Below are 14,840 nucleotides of genomic sequence, written 5' to 3' on the forward strand. Positions count from 1 at the left end.
ACTCCTGAACAACTGATGAGCAGGGGGTGCTAAGATTATTTTTTAAGAAGAGGGTCAATGAAAAATTAAAAATGTTAATTGCTGTCACTAGCTATTAACATTTATAAGTATCTGCCTGTTATACTTAATTTAACTTCTTTATGTTGTTATATGAATGTATATTCTGTAAGCAGAAGAGATCACTACACACTTTCATGTAATGATCAGCACTTTTTGACAAGTTATAAATTAACATATCAGAAGAATTAATGTTGGTCTGAGACCATAGTTAATGACTTCCCCAAGGAGTACTGTCAAAACAAGCTAAACAGAATATAAGCTCTAGAAGCTTAAGCTGCATCATATTTATTTTTAAAGCTTTAACTTTTCCAATGTTTTCTCTTGATAAAAATGCACAGCTAGTTGCTGATTTAAAGGGTTGACAGGATGTGCCTCAGGTGAGGAGAAAAAGGCTTATTTAGCTTCACTTGCTTTCTGGTTAATGTGGATCAAGTGCCTGATAGAAGTAAACAGAAGTTTACTGTGGGAGCAGAAGTAGGCCATAAAGAGCTGACTGGATAGCCAGCTCCTATTCACTGACTAACATTATTAGGCCTGGTCTACACTAGGGGGGGGAGTGTCGATGTAAGATACGCAACTTCAGCTACGGGAATACCGTAGCTGAAGTTGACGTATCTTATTCCGACTTACCTCCCGTCCTCACGGCGCAGGATCGATGGCCGCGGCTCCCCTGTCAACTCCGCTACCGCCGCTCGCTCCGGTGGAGTTCCGGAGTCGACGGGAGCGCGTTCGGGGATCGATATATCGCGTCTTGATAAATCGTTCGCTACCCGTCTGGACGTACCCTTTTAGTATTGTGTTATTTCTATCATAACTGATTTTAAAGGGGCCATTAAATAGTTTGATCAGAAGGAAGAAAAGGTGAAGTGAAAAGAAAGGAGGCCAGAGAGAAGAAGGTTGTAATTGTTGCAGTAAGAGATGATGAGGCCCTGGGAAAGGGTTGGGCTGGGAGAATGGAAAGGAACAACCTGATTTCAGTGATGCTGGAGAGGAAAAATGTGAGGATTTAGTGGCAGATTCTGTGGAGGGAAAGGAAGAAAGAAATGACACAGATTGCAAGCCTGGGTAGGGCGAATGGTGGAATGCTGATCCTGACAGAGAAGAGAGGGCTAAGATGGATATGGAAAGAAGGAGAATTTCAGTTTTAACTATGCTGAATTTGAGCTGGTGACAGGACAACCAGGATGAGATGTGGAAGAGACAGATAATGATGCAACATTGAAGGGAGAGGGAAAAGGTGAGGATGAAGAAGTAGCTAACAACTCACAACATAAGAGTTCATAGAATCATAGGGTTGGAAGGGAACTCAGGAGGTCATATAGTCCAACCCCCTGCTCAAAGCAGGACCTAATGCCCAACTAAATCATCCCAGCCAGGACTTTGTCAAGCCTGACCTTAAAAACCTCTAAGGAAAGAGATTCCACCACCTCCCTAGGTAACCCATTCCAGTGCTCGAAGAGTTATTAATCAAAGCTGTGTGATATCAAAGGGAAAAGGGAAAAGCATACAGGGCCAAGGGCATAGCCCTGGAGGACATCAAGAGAGCCAGAGGGAGGATAAGCCACTGAAAGAGTGGTCAGAGAAACTAACCAAGAGCCAGAACAACAAAAGTCACTGGTGCCTAGGGATGCATGAACTTCCAGGAGGATGGAATGATCAACGGTATAAAAAATGACATAATGGATGGAAGAGAATAAGAAGGGTATCCTTGGCCAGGAAAAGGTCATTGGTCACCTTTGGTAAGAGAGGCTCCAGGGAATGGAGGAAGCAGAAGACAGATTGCAGGGGCTGGTTAGTGGAGAGGAAGTCAAAGAAGCAGTGGTAGATGACTGGAAATGAGGAACAGAGAGAAGTTAAGTGACACCTGGCAAGGCAAGCATAACCAAGAAAGGGGCTCTGAAGACTGGGACAAGAATAGAATATCTGAAGGCAAAGGGAAGGGAGGAAGATGAAAGCGGTGAGAGAGATATTGAGGGAAGGTCAAGTGTAAACAGGCTCCAGGGTCAGACTGTGAGATTAGAGTTTGAAAATAGGAGGAACACCTCCAAGTCATAGGCCACAGTGAAGGAGAGAAAAATGCAGGCGGAAGGGGAACCAAAGTGGGAGAAAGCAGAAAGAAATATTTGCCAGATAGGACTCCTTTTTCTCTTTGAGGTAACTGGTGTGATTCTGAGCTGAGAGGAAGACTCAAGAGGAGAGTTGTGCAGCATTACAGATCAGACAGAGAGTAGGTTCCACACCACTGATCACTGGAAAGTGAACTGTTACAGACTGAGTTTCACAGCCTAAATGGGTGCAAATATCTTTATCTATGTTAATTTCCTATGGCTGCAGATGTGCCTTTGTCATTTCTCAGACCCAAGTGATGAAGGATTCAGTGCCTCAAACCTAGGACATCACCCTTCTACCTCAATTGCAAGGATTTAACAAAAGGTCAAAATCTTCCCAGTGTCACTATTGTTAAAATTACTAACTCATTTTTGCTGCATCCTGGATAATCTCTAAGACACAGTTCTTTACTCTATATTCTTCCTAGTACCCCTCCTTTCTGCTACTGAGGTAATATGGGAATGGAGGAGGATGAGAAGAGAGGTGGTAATAGCTTTATTAAAGCCCACCCTACTTTTATGGGTGAAGTTAGCTATGGGATAGTTTCATTCTTGTAACTTTCTCACCACAGCCACCTGGGGAGCTGTGACCGACCCATACTCCTTTTTCATTGCACATGCATTCTCTTTGCAGTAACAGGAATGAGCAAGCAGAGAAAATGACCCCGTCTCTGGCTTTATCCAGTATCAGGAACAAGCCGAGTGGTGAAGTGAATGTCCTCCACTGCCTCATGGGAAGCCCGACGTCACCCATGGGAAGCATGGGGTAGAATATCATTGATCTGTTCTTCGCTAAACTGCATTCCTAGAAATCTGCTTTTAAGATGGGGTTTGTGGTTAAGCAGCACACAAATTAGGAACTACATATAGCACCTTCATCAGAGAGGAACCCACACACTTAACATACTGTGGTAACTAAGGCCCCAGAATGATGAGTTTTTTCTATTTAAGAATTGCCCAGGCATGAAGGACTGCTAGTAAAGTTAGAACAGAGTGTTGAGAGAATAAAAACCCAAGGTCTAACGGTTACATTTCTTCAACAGTTTGAGGAAACTCAGAGCTGTTGCAGCCTTTCACAGAAGTGTTCTGCTGGTGCAGCCAAAGAAACTTCCACCTTTTCCCTGTCTATGAATGAATTAAAAATCATATTACATTAACATCAAACTGTGACGCAGGCAGACTAGTTGCCAGCTCATGCCAAGGCCTCTGGGTCTCAACTGACAATAAATGCATAGCTGAAAGCAGTCTGGCTCACCTGTGTGTTGGTACTGTTAAAACAGGTATTAGAGTTATAAGAATGTGTTTAGACTTTATGAAATGCTTGTCAGTTGCTGCACGTATTAACTCACTTATAATATCTGTATCCCATGTTATAAGGTAATATTTAAGTGTTTGCTCTGTAACTGTAAATCACCAGACAGGAGAGACGCGTTAATGAGTGTGAAAGAACTAATTTCCAACAGGATGTGTTGTCTCCCGCCCAACAAAGAAGGCCCAGCAACATCAGATGAACTATTGTGGAACATTAGGGGACAAAAGATTTTCTTGATTGCTACCACCACCATCACCCCAACGAAAAGGAGACATTCAAGTGAATTCTTCCCAACAGCTGAATTGGCAATGTGAAGCAGAAGGGAATGGAATAAAAAGCCCTTAAAAAGAAGAACTGTATCTTTTATGCGGCTTGAACTCTGCGGGGCAAGGATTACTAAGCAAAAGCAAAAGATCCCCAGTGCTTGGCCTGAGTTATTATAGAAGCTTCTATTACTTTTTGAAACTTAGGATTGGAACTCATTTGTGTATACATGTTTCCCTGCTTTAACCTTCTAAATACCCCTCTTATTTTCTTCTCCTAGTTAATAAATCTTTAGATAGTTTATTACAGGATTGGCTACAAGTGTTGTTTTTGGTTTGTTAAGATGCATTTGACCTGGGCTAAGTGACTGGTTCTTTGGACTGGAAATACACTAAAAATCACAGCAATATTCAGGTTAAGAGATCATCTATCACAAAAGTAAGCTTAACTGGGTGGCAAGGTAGATCCGAGTACCCAAGGGCACTGTCTATGACTTAATGGCAAGGCTGTTACAGTGTTTGAGGAGTTTACACTTGATAATTGCTGGTGAGTATAGAACTCAACCAACTTGGGGTTTGAGCCCTGGTTCTCAGCAGTCTTCCCTGAAGTTGCTACTCACACTTGAGCTTTGCAGGACAGTTTGACACAAACATGGATATGATACGATGTGCCAGATATAGTAGCAAAATGGGGAACTTCCTGGGTTCAATCCTTGAGGGGGGCCACTTAGGGATCTGGGGCAAAATCAGTACTTGGTCCTGCTAGTGAAGGCAGGGGGCTGGACTTGATGACTTTTCAGGGTCCCTTCCAGTTCTATGAGATAAGTATATCTCCATATATTATTAAATAAAATGTGTACAAAAGAGAAGCCAACTATAAGTAATACAGCTTTGATCAAAATATTATAAACTTTAGTGACAGAGTTCACTTCATGGGTTATTCTGTTAGAAAAGAAAGAGGTTGCATTCATGTTGGTTTATTTTAGTTTAAGTGATAAAGAGAAGAAGTAAGGCTAATGTTTGCAATCAAACATGCTTATGCTGTCAAGTTAGTTAAATACATCTCTGCTGAAAGAGGCAGTAAAAAAAAGGAACTGAAACCAAATACTGTGTTTATAAAGATACTTGTCCCAGAGTAGAATAATCAGAAATGTTTGAGTAATAATGCACAGACTCAGATGAGCCCTACAGACTACCACTGTTGTTAAAAGAAGAACCGAAATGGAAGATTTATAAAGCTATTCTGATTGGCTGGAGAACAACAATTCTTGAATTGACTTTGCCTTGTATAATGGACTATTACATTTAAAGAGCATAAAAGAATATGGAGAGACTTTGTATAAACTACATGAATTTTAAACTGGACATTTCAGCAGCTAGACAAGTGTGGATGGAGAAACTGCAACTTGAGCAAGCATAACTGCAATGCTGGCCAAGGGATGCACCGAAAGGGCCCCATGGAAAGCAACATGCAGAGGTAAGTTGCTGACTGGAGCAAACCAGTCAGTGTTCAAGGTATGGCCCAAGATGACTGCAACAGTTATGGCCTAACTTTTCTTACACAAGCTGGTGCAATAAGGTGTGTTACACAAAGAGACTGCAAAATTCCAGTCCCAGTTACAAGAACTCTAAAGCTAATGTCTTGTCCCTGACTGAGGGGATGATTCTCATTTTGATTGGACAATTCAAATCTTTGGAAGGAGATGGGTCACGATCTGATTGGTCAACGCCACCATTTCCAAGAAGAGAAATCAAGTTGGACCACACAGCAGATATAGAATAAAATGGCCTGTCTTCTTCAATACATTGCTTCCCAAAAACCAAAGACACCTGGAAAGGAGAAGACTGAGGTCCTGGTCCAGCCACCTGGGAGTCTTCCTGGTGAAAAGAACCTATCTTAGATAGGCATCTTTAACTGTCTTTTACTAATTTCCAGCAAGTTGGGTTGCCTGGTAGCGTATTAGGAAAAGACTACAGTCATATGCATCCTTTGCTCCACCAGCATTTGCATGTCAACTCCTGCTGTGAACAATAACTGAGCTGAAAGCTGATGGCTGAGCATCGATCCGGTGATAACTTCCATATAGAATTTCTCTTGGATAATGACTCAAATCAGTCAATTGACCACTTCCTGAAACTGGGCATCTAATTAATAAGTAAGTGTACATGCTTGTGTATGTGTTTTAAAGATTGTCAGAGTTATATTGTGTCTCTTTATTTTGGAACAGGTTTCAACCAAAATTTTTGTAAAGTAGCTTTACTGAGCTTGTAACTGAGCAAGTTACAATTAGTAACTAAGATTGTAGAACTGTACATGTGTCTATCATAGCTAATAGTTTCATACCGTCTTTCAAATTCTAGGTGTATACAGACATAAGATGAGACCAGGTGAGTGAGCTTCTTGTACTGCACTCAGTCTATACAATCTGTCATAAATGCAGGAGTTTATTTTAGGTAGATAGGACAGTTAGTCAGCCCCATGAGCCTGGGGCTAATATTCATTCATTGGGAAATAGCTTAAAAGGGTTGACTACTATGATTTATTGGGAAGGAGACCTTGGCGAATTGGCATGTATAATAATTGACCAAACAGTTTTGTGAACTCCTTGCCAGGGGATGTTGTGAAGGCCAAGACCATAACAGGGTTCAAAAAAGAACTAGATAAATTCATGGAGGACAGGTCCATCAATGGCTATTAGCTGGGATGAGCAGGAATGGTGGCCCTAGCCTCTATTTGCCAGAAGCTGGGAATGAGCAACAGGGGGTGGATCACTTGATGATTACCTGTTCTGTTCATTCCCTCTGGGGCACCTGGCACTGGCCACTGTCCGAAGACAGCATACTGGGCTAGATGGACCTTCGGTCTGACCCAGTAGGGCCATTCTTATGTTCTTATGATTCAGTTTTGGATTGTTTTTCCTCTGTTGTCTTAGCAACACTGGAGTTGATAGCCAGTTGGCACAAGTGAGGCCCTATCCTGAAGGAATCAGTCAAAAATCTAAACAAAGTCTCCTTCACAATAGAGTAACTCTGTGTAAGTATTATTTTGTGTTGTGGTTGTGTAATTTGATTTTGAAAACCTAAATGTCAACACATTTTCTGATTTATGTAGCCAAATCACAGTCCAATATCATTTTTGTCTTCTTATGCAGGTAATCAGTTGCTTAACAAAGGTTTGTTTTATACCCTTTCTTATAATACACACTGAAATATGAAAAATACAGAAAAATCATTTCACCCACTACAGAAATGCAGCCACCTCTGGGTGAAATGCAACAACTGACAAACAGCACACAGCAACCATACACAAGAGTTTAGAAGAGGCATTAAGGAACACTATATTATACTAAAGAATGCTATATCCAGTTGAAACTGCAGAGGAAATTAAGGTAGGTAAATACAGAGGCTGACATCTAGCTGAAACCCTAGAGTTAAGAACCCTTCCCTTACAAAAAGTCCCTTGAGATCCTTAACAAGAAGTTGTCAGAAACTCAGTTTTACATCTCATTCAAAAGATGGCCTCTTCAGCATCACAGTGTTCCCTAACACAATACGTGGGCATCAGTTCACTAGTGACACAGAAGGAAAAGTACCATGTACTATGATACAGCCTTTCCTATCCCTCCACACAGCTAAAACTCTCATCGGGCTTCCATCTCACATCTCAATTACTGCAACATCCTTTTCTGTGGCCTTGACAAATGAAATCTTGTCCCGCTCATATCCATTCAGAATACTGCTATGAGATCATTTTCCTAGCCTGTCACTTTGATCATGTTACTCCTCTCCTTGCATTCCTACACTGGCTCTTCTCTTCTCTATCAAACTTGACTTCACTTTCAGGGCTCTTCACAACCTATCTCCACCTGACATATCTCTTATTCAATATTGAGATGTCGACTTCCACCTCCAATCAGCCCATGATGTCAGCCTGCATTGGTCACTTGTTAAATTTTCAAACAGGCATCTTCATGTTTTCACCCATGCCACCTTTCACATCTGGAAGAAGCTTCCTAAAATCCTCAAAACTAGCTCATTATGCACCTTCAAAACCCTCCCTTGCTGTGAGGCCTACAGAAAGCTTGACAGTGGCTTGGCTGCTGCTGTGCTGAGACCAATGCCTATCGTGCTGACCAATACTGTGTCACTGTTTCCTTGTATCCCCGACAGTCTGCTGGTATCCAGCTGTTGTCTTATACTTAAATTTGTAAGCTGTTTGGAGACAGGACTGGTTTTTGTTCTGTGTTTGTACAGCATGTAGCACAATGAGGTCCTGATCCATGACTGAGGCTGCTAGGTGCTATGGTAATACAAATCAATCAATCAATACATCTACTGAATTACCAATACTACTTCCTACAACACCTACGTGTTTGCTGGAAGTTACCTACTCAGGTAACGACCTGAAACCTTCCATTTTGCTTGTGAGATCATACATCACTTAATTAGTGCTTCTAAAATTACATCATGTTACAAGACTATCTCCATGGGATTACATTTCTGAATATCCCCATAGGATTACATAACAGAATATTCCCACATGGTAGTTTTAGAACTACCTACCATTGTGTACAAACACCAGCTGTCCTTCCATTATATGAGCCTGGGTAAAATTAAGGATGCTTTTGTTTGGAGAAGACTTAAGAGCCAAGTGGCCATTGCTAGGTGGAGTAATAGAATACACTAGCTCTGATGCTGAGGAGTCTTTATCTTCTGCACAAAGGTCATCAACTGTTATTTCCGTAACTGAGCCCACCCAAACCTTAAAAAACAAAAACAAAAAACAGACGAAGAAAAAATTACATGGATTGGATTGATTCACTGTATCTCATGTTGCTAAAACAGGTAATCCTGTAATCCAATATGGTTTCTGATCATTGACTGTAGTGTTTAACATTCTGAAATTATTTAAAACTTCAAGGTATCAAGCAACACCAACAAACAACCTAACTAGTTTTAAGATGGAGCTTGATACGTTATATAATCCCGTTTATTAACAGGATTACATAATGTGGTTACCTGCGACAGCAGGGAACTGGACTTGATGACCCAGGAAGATCCCTCCAGACCTGTGTCCATCAACCACCTCCTGCATAAATCAGTATTTCAGAGGAAATTCAAATGTCTGACAGTGTCTGTACCCTGTCTCTGACAAATGCAGCAGTTTATTTCACGGAGTGTTAGTGCCATGTCCTTTACTGTGGGCAAAACACTCAGTGCCCTCAACTTCCACTGCAATAAATGGCACTGGAGATGTCACAGATTTGGGCCATAAGAAAGACAACAGATTAAATACCATACAACTACTAATAAAAAGACAACACTTTTTTAAACTAAATATTTTCTTTCAACTCCCACCTGCTCACATTATGCACCAAGGGCTCAATCCTGTAAAGGACTGAATAGCTCTTGGAGGTACTGACTGCACAGGAGATGAAGGCACTCAACATTTCCAACAGTTGCTCAGCACTTTGAATCAAGGCTTAAACTGAGACAAAAAACTAGCGTTTGTGAACACAGCATAAAACCCACTACTTTAATTTTAGCAATACTAGTGCAAACATGACACATCTCTCTCTCTGGCAATGATAAGGCCCTGGGTTTACCCAGGTTTGGGGGCAGACAAAAGCACTATAAATACTCATGTCCCAGGATGGGAGCATTGTGTGGGCTTCATTTAATTTTGGGTGGTTATTTTCTGGTTTGAAAGTAAAGAGCAACTGTTGGCTTTACTTTTGATCTGTTTGCATTTTTAATTATGGGTTAAGGTGCCTAGAGCTCAGGATAGGACATACACCTCTACCCCAATATAACGTGACCCGATATAACGCGAATTCAGATATAACGCGGTAAAGCAGTGCTCCGCGGGGGCGGGGCTGCGCAGTCCGGCGGATCAAAGCAAGTTCGATATAACGTGGTTTCACCTAAAACGCGGTAAGATTTTTTGGCTCCCAAGGACAGCGTGATAATTGGGTAGAGGTGTATCTATTATAAGCTGAAATCAAGTCCATAGATATTCAACACATGCACACCAGCTCATCCCATGAAGAGTTGATTTATAATGTAAAATCTTTGATAATCAACAGTTCTAGTTAAAGTGCAGAACAGATATCATAATGTACCTCTCTGACTTTTAGTGTATTAATAATATCATATTACATTTGATTCCATTGGCTTTTCTTGCCTCTGCCCAATTCCTGCTCTAATATTCATTATCAATAGCTATTTGATGGTAAGGTTATGTTAGTAGTTTAATGGGGGGAAAAATATCCTTGACAAAAGTTATTTCACTTCTCCTAAAAAATGACCACTATGTAAAGGTTTTATTGCCACTTGTTTGATGATCTGTAGCTACCCCAAACTCATGCCAATAATACTTTTATATCGCATCATCCTGTATATAGAAAAATATAATATAATGCATATAAATGGCTAAACCTCTGCATGACTTACAAATTTTCCTCATTCAAACTTAAGAAATAATAGGGCTTTTTAGCTATAAAGATATTGTTTATTCCATGCCTCCCCAGCACGCTTACACACAATGCCTTTTTGTGTGCACACTATGTGTTAAGATTCTCTGTGTGCTGTATAATGTGATACATGAGGAATGAAAGGAGATCCATGAGCTGAAATGGATGGTAAGGAGGCAAACACTTGAAATACTGCAAATACTTTACAAGTACAAGTGACTTATTTCCCACATCCATTTGCATCACATAAGGTGGAGATCAAGGTTTTCTTAAGAACAGAACAAAAAAAGTATGCAGAACTTCCGAGATGTCAGTTTTGCATTAATATTCTGCATTTGCCTAAAATATTACACTACTACAGTACGCAGGAACGTTCACGACCTTTCTTGCTGAGAAATGAAAAATACCCCGTTGATAGAGATATCCTGTTAAGCAGAATTAATTAACAAGAAGGATAATAACTGTTAGATTTTTTTAAAGAAAAATTCCACACATATATGAAAATATAGCCACCTTGTGGCTACACTGAGGTACAACCAGACCTTACTACTACTAAATCTTACTTAAATGCATAGATAAACGGGACCAGCAGAGTCAGGATTTTTATTTTCTCCAACCTGAATCCTCCTGATTTTTTCAAAAATGCTACTTAAAAAATGCTTAACTTTAAAAGCTTCTGTTTAAGACACAATGAAGTAAATGGGTTTCAAATATGTGCCTAATGTTTATCATGTACTCAAGTGCTGTCATGAATAGGGACAAACTTAAGCCCATATTTGTGAACTTTTCTGAATCAGAGCTCTCTTCTGTTAGCTATTCTCTGACAAGGTTTCTCATTTTGATTGTTCAACTGGACTAAAAGTCCTAGCAATTCCCTTGTAATTGTTTAGAATACTGGTTTTAAGTTACAGAGTGAAATTAAAGACTAATGTTTCTCATATTAATAAAACTTTTCAAATCTGTGATGTTCATCCAAATATTGCAGAATGATACAGAAGTTCAAAAAAAGGAAAATCCAATAGCCTTCATCCCTTTAAAAACAAAACAGCGCCTACACACAAACACTGAGGGGGGGGAAAAAAACCTGCTCACCACCTTGATACCAATCATAAACACTGTGGTTTAAAGAAAGAATGTTGAGGAGGCCTCAGAAATGAGGGAATTGGAGTCAAAGGAATCGCTTTACATTTGAGTGGGTAAGTGTGACAGTTTGTTGTGTTTGGCAAAAAGTCCCATTACAAGACTAAAAATTTAACTTCAGTATCCATCTGGAGACCCCCAAGAGTATAATACTTACTTCCATAGGGGCCCTCTGTTGCTAATAAAGGGATCTGATACTTTTAACATTTTTGTTCTGCTTTGTTACTGACTTAGCTGTTCTTTTAAGAGCTTTGTTACACCCCAATCCTGCAAGCTTGCTCATGTGCTTCGCTTTATGCACTGTGAGGAGTCCTACTGAGGTAAACAGTGTGTAAAGTTATAACATGAACAAGTGTTTGCAGGATCAGGACCATATTCTGTAGCAGGCAACATGACCAAATCTATTACTTGAAATGCAAAAGTATCTTCCAAGAAAGGTTATCCTCTACACAAGGTCTTGCAACAAGGTCAACAAAGTGGTTTTCAGGGAATTTTCATTCAACTTTGTACATTTACTTCTTATCTCTAAAAAGGTATAAATTACGCCAGGGCTATTGTATTTAAAAATACATGGATTACTACAAGCAGGTTAAAATTCAACAGCTAGCAATAAAAGATTCCTGGATGAGCAAGGACAGCCTGACTGGAACCTGGAATTTAGCAAGTTTCACCCTGAGTAAGCACTGCCTTGGAACTCCCAGCTGATGATAATAGTCAGTCAGTACTGAGAAAAAACTTTATAATCCATTTTTACCCATCTATTTTAGGCATTCAGCTTGGTTTAAAGTGATTGTTTGGAATAAATCAGATTCTCCAGCTTTGTATAGTGTGCACATAACTATCAGAAATGCAGTAGTTCTGTATTTCAATACCCTGCTGGTGCACAAGAACAGAGTATGTAAGCACAGTAACGGGTCAAGTGTGACAAGCAAAACCACAGTCATGAATATAAGAACCATGGGTTTGGTGTAGGCAGGCTGCCCAGTTGAGTGGATAGCATTTTATCTATGTTCTGGATGACTGGCATAATTCAGGATTAGATTGAAAAGTTGTGTCATTTTTTTATGTTTTAAAATAAAGGTAAGTTTTGGGTCTGCCAATCAACTTCATGTGTTCCTGTGAAGCCTGGTCTTAACAATCGTTTTAAAAAAATCAATGTGCTGTGCTGCTGGGTCTCAACTCTGTCAAAGGATAATTCTGCAAAGCAATAATACGCAAAGAAAGAGAAATCAGGAAGTAGTCTTGCTGGACATCTTTCCCCTGTGTGTATTACTAGATTACAGTTAATACCCACGGTGTTGACGCCTGAAGAACCCCACCGGTGGATAATTATCCTCCCCTGCGGGAGTTTATTGTGTAATACTTGACTCCTTCTTTGAGAAAACTGCCAAATTGTCAGGACTCAGCATGGTGTAAAAGCCTAATATCTATGGTGCACTGCAGTGTGGATGGATGCCTGCAGTGGGTAAATGCCATCACTGTGAAGCACAACACTGCTAAAACTGATTATATCCTTTCTCTTTTTTTCTTCTGTGAAAAGGTTTATGGATGATGCTAAAATGTGGTAATCTCTACAGTACTCAATCTGGCTACACAATACTCAAATACCATTCATACTCAGGATTAAATGCAAACGTGTTTTAAATGATGTAATTTGTAAATTGCTCTGTGCTATACTAGGGCTGATGCACTATGTAAATATCTAACATTATCTTCCTTCAAACCTTCTTTAAAAAACTCTTCTCTGGTGTCATGCCTACAATAAATTTGCAGCTCATTTACTGTTAGACAGCTGATAGGCCGTGACCACCATTTTATTATCTGTTCTCCCACCCCTCACCCTTTATGTTTGTTTTAGTCACCAGTCATCTAGTCTTCAGGGCAGGACTGTCTCCTATGTTTTTACAGTGCCTAGGACAAGAGGGTTCCAGCCTGCAGGCACTGTTGTAATATAGATAATAATCCTCTCACATTTATGTAAATCTGGAATTATACCACTGAAGCGAATGGAGCCACACCAATATGAAATAGGGATGAGAAGAAACCATCCTTTATTCCTTACAAGATAGAATGGTTGGTTAAATGCTATCTATGGTTACCAGGAGAAAAAAATAGACCAAATCTACAATCTTCAATTCCCTAAGTTCTTTGGGAACTATACAAAGAAAGCAGGCTTTGGGTGTTTCAGAATATTATCTTTAATTCATATTTAACAACCACAACCCAACAAACATACAGTAACAGACAGTAGTAGCTCCAGTCTCTCTAGTAATACTGTGAGGAGTGGTTCTATTTTGGACTCTCATTGTATAATACAATATTATTATTTTTATTAGGACTTTTTAAAAAATCTGTATACATTTTCTGAGAGAAACTTTCATATCTCTTATTAGAAATATCAGATACTTAGTCAATTCCCTAAACCATAGTAAGTGGGTGAAATTCTGTTCTCTTACACCTATGCTATCTCCACTGACTTCAGCGGGGGCTGCAGAGATACGATAAAGAGCAGAATTAATCTCAATGGACCTGATCCTCAGCAATAGTTCAGATGTGCTAGGCGCAGGATCCGAGGGATGGTGCAAAAATAATCTGAAGCCACCTTTATGGTCCCTCAATCCTGAAGCCTGCCAAAGGCCAATGCCTCAGGACTGCTCTGATTTATGCTGGCTAGTAACTGCATCCAAGTTGTCATTACTCCTGCCAGGGAATGTCAAAAGACAGCAGTGCTCACCCATACGCCTTTCACCCCCATGTGTCCCATGTCAAGGCCAAGAGGAGGTAGTGGCACAGATCCAGCTATAAGTCCCTAGGCCACTCAGGGATTCCTTTTAGACAAAAAGAATCATCAGCCAGCCTCTTAGGTGAGCTTAAGTTCTGCTTTGCACCACCAGGACAGCACAACACAAACTTAGTAAGAGCCAGGATCTGATTCCATATGTACAAACAATTGTCATCGTATCCAATCTATCTACAGAGCCTATCACCATGGTATCTAAGCACCACAACTGGCTTCTAGTACATAGCATATATTTCCAGGTTTACACATATCTATCTCTATTCTCTGTGTTATTATAGTCCTATAAAATAATGTCAGGTTAAAAATGAAGATTTTAAAATTATAAGACGAAAGTATGAAGAACTTACCCTAAGTATTTTGTTTGTACTTATAACAGGAGCTTCATCGTTTACCGACGTAACAGTCACAAATATAGTTTGGGGCAAACTTTGTTTCCACAGTTCTGTGTTATTTGCTATGACAGTAAAATTGTCACTCACCCCCTCACTGTCATCATGAATATAGTAGATTAATTCTTGCTCTACCTGAAAAATAAATGGACTGAAAATTAAAGAAATTAAAACAAAAACTGTTTTGAAATTTTAAACAAAAAGCATTCAACCATTCCAGCTCTGCAATAATTCTCTTTCAGCCTTCATGACCCCATTCTTCTCCCTCTGATGCACACTCTTCTATCTCTAGCAT

At 40.0% G+C, this 14,840-nt stretch overlaps 1 protein-coding gene across 6 annotated transcripts in view; it reads right to left on the reverse strand.

The window, feature by feature from the left end:
- LOC101933896 (chondroitin sulfate proteoglycan 4-like) overlaps positions 1 to 14,840 on the reverse strand; it is a 145,937-nt gene that overhangs the window by 102,587 nt on the left and 28,510 nt on the right. For all 6 annotated transcript variants that reach the window (XM_065598916.1, XM_008170595.3, XM_065598917.1 and 3 more), the window contains exons 5-6: positions 14,504 to 14,680; positions 8,307 to 8,505 (exon numbers count right to left, since the gene is read on the reverse strand). In XM_065598916.1, coding sequence (XP_065454988.1) covers positions 8,307 to 8,505; positions 14,504 to 14,680 — 376 coding nt within the window. The remainder of the gene's footprint in view (positions 1 to 8,306; positions 8,506 to 14,503; positions 14,681 to 14,840) is intronic.

Source organism: Chrysemys picta, chromosome 6 (genome assembly GCF_011386835.1).
Source record: "Chrysemys picta bellii isolate R12L10 chromosome 6, ASM1138683v2, whole genome shotgun sequence".
NCBI lineage: Eukaryota > Metazoa > Chordata > Testudines > Emydidae > Chrysemys > Chrysemys picta.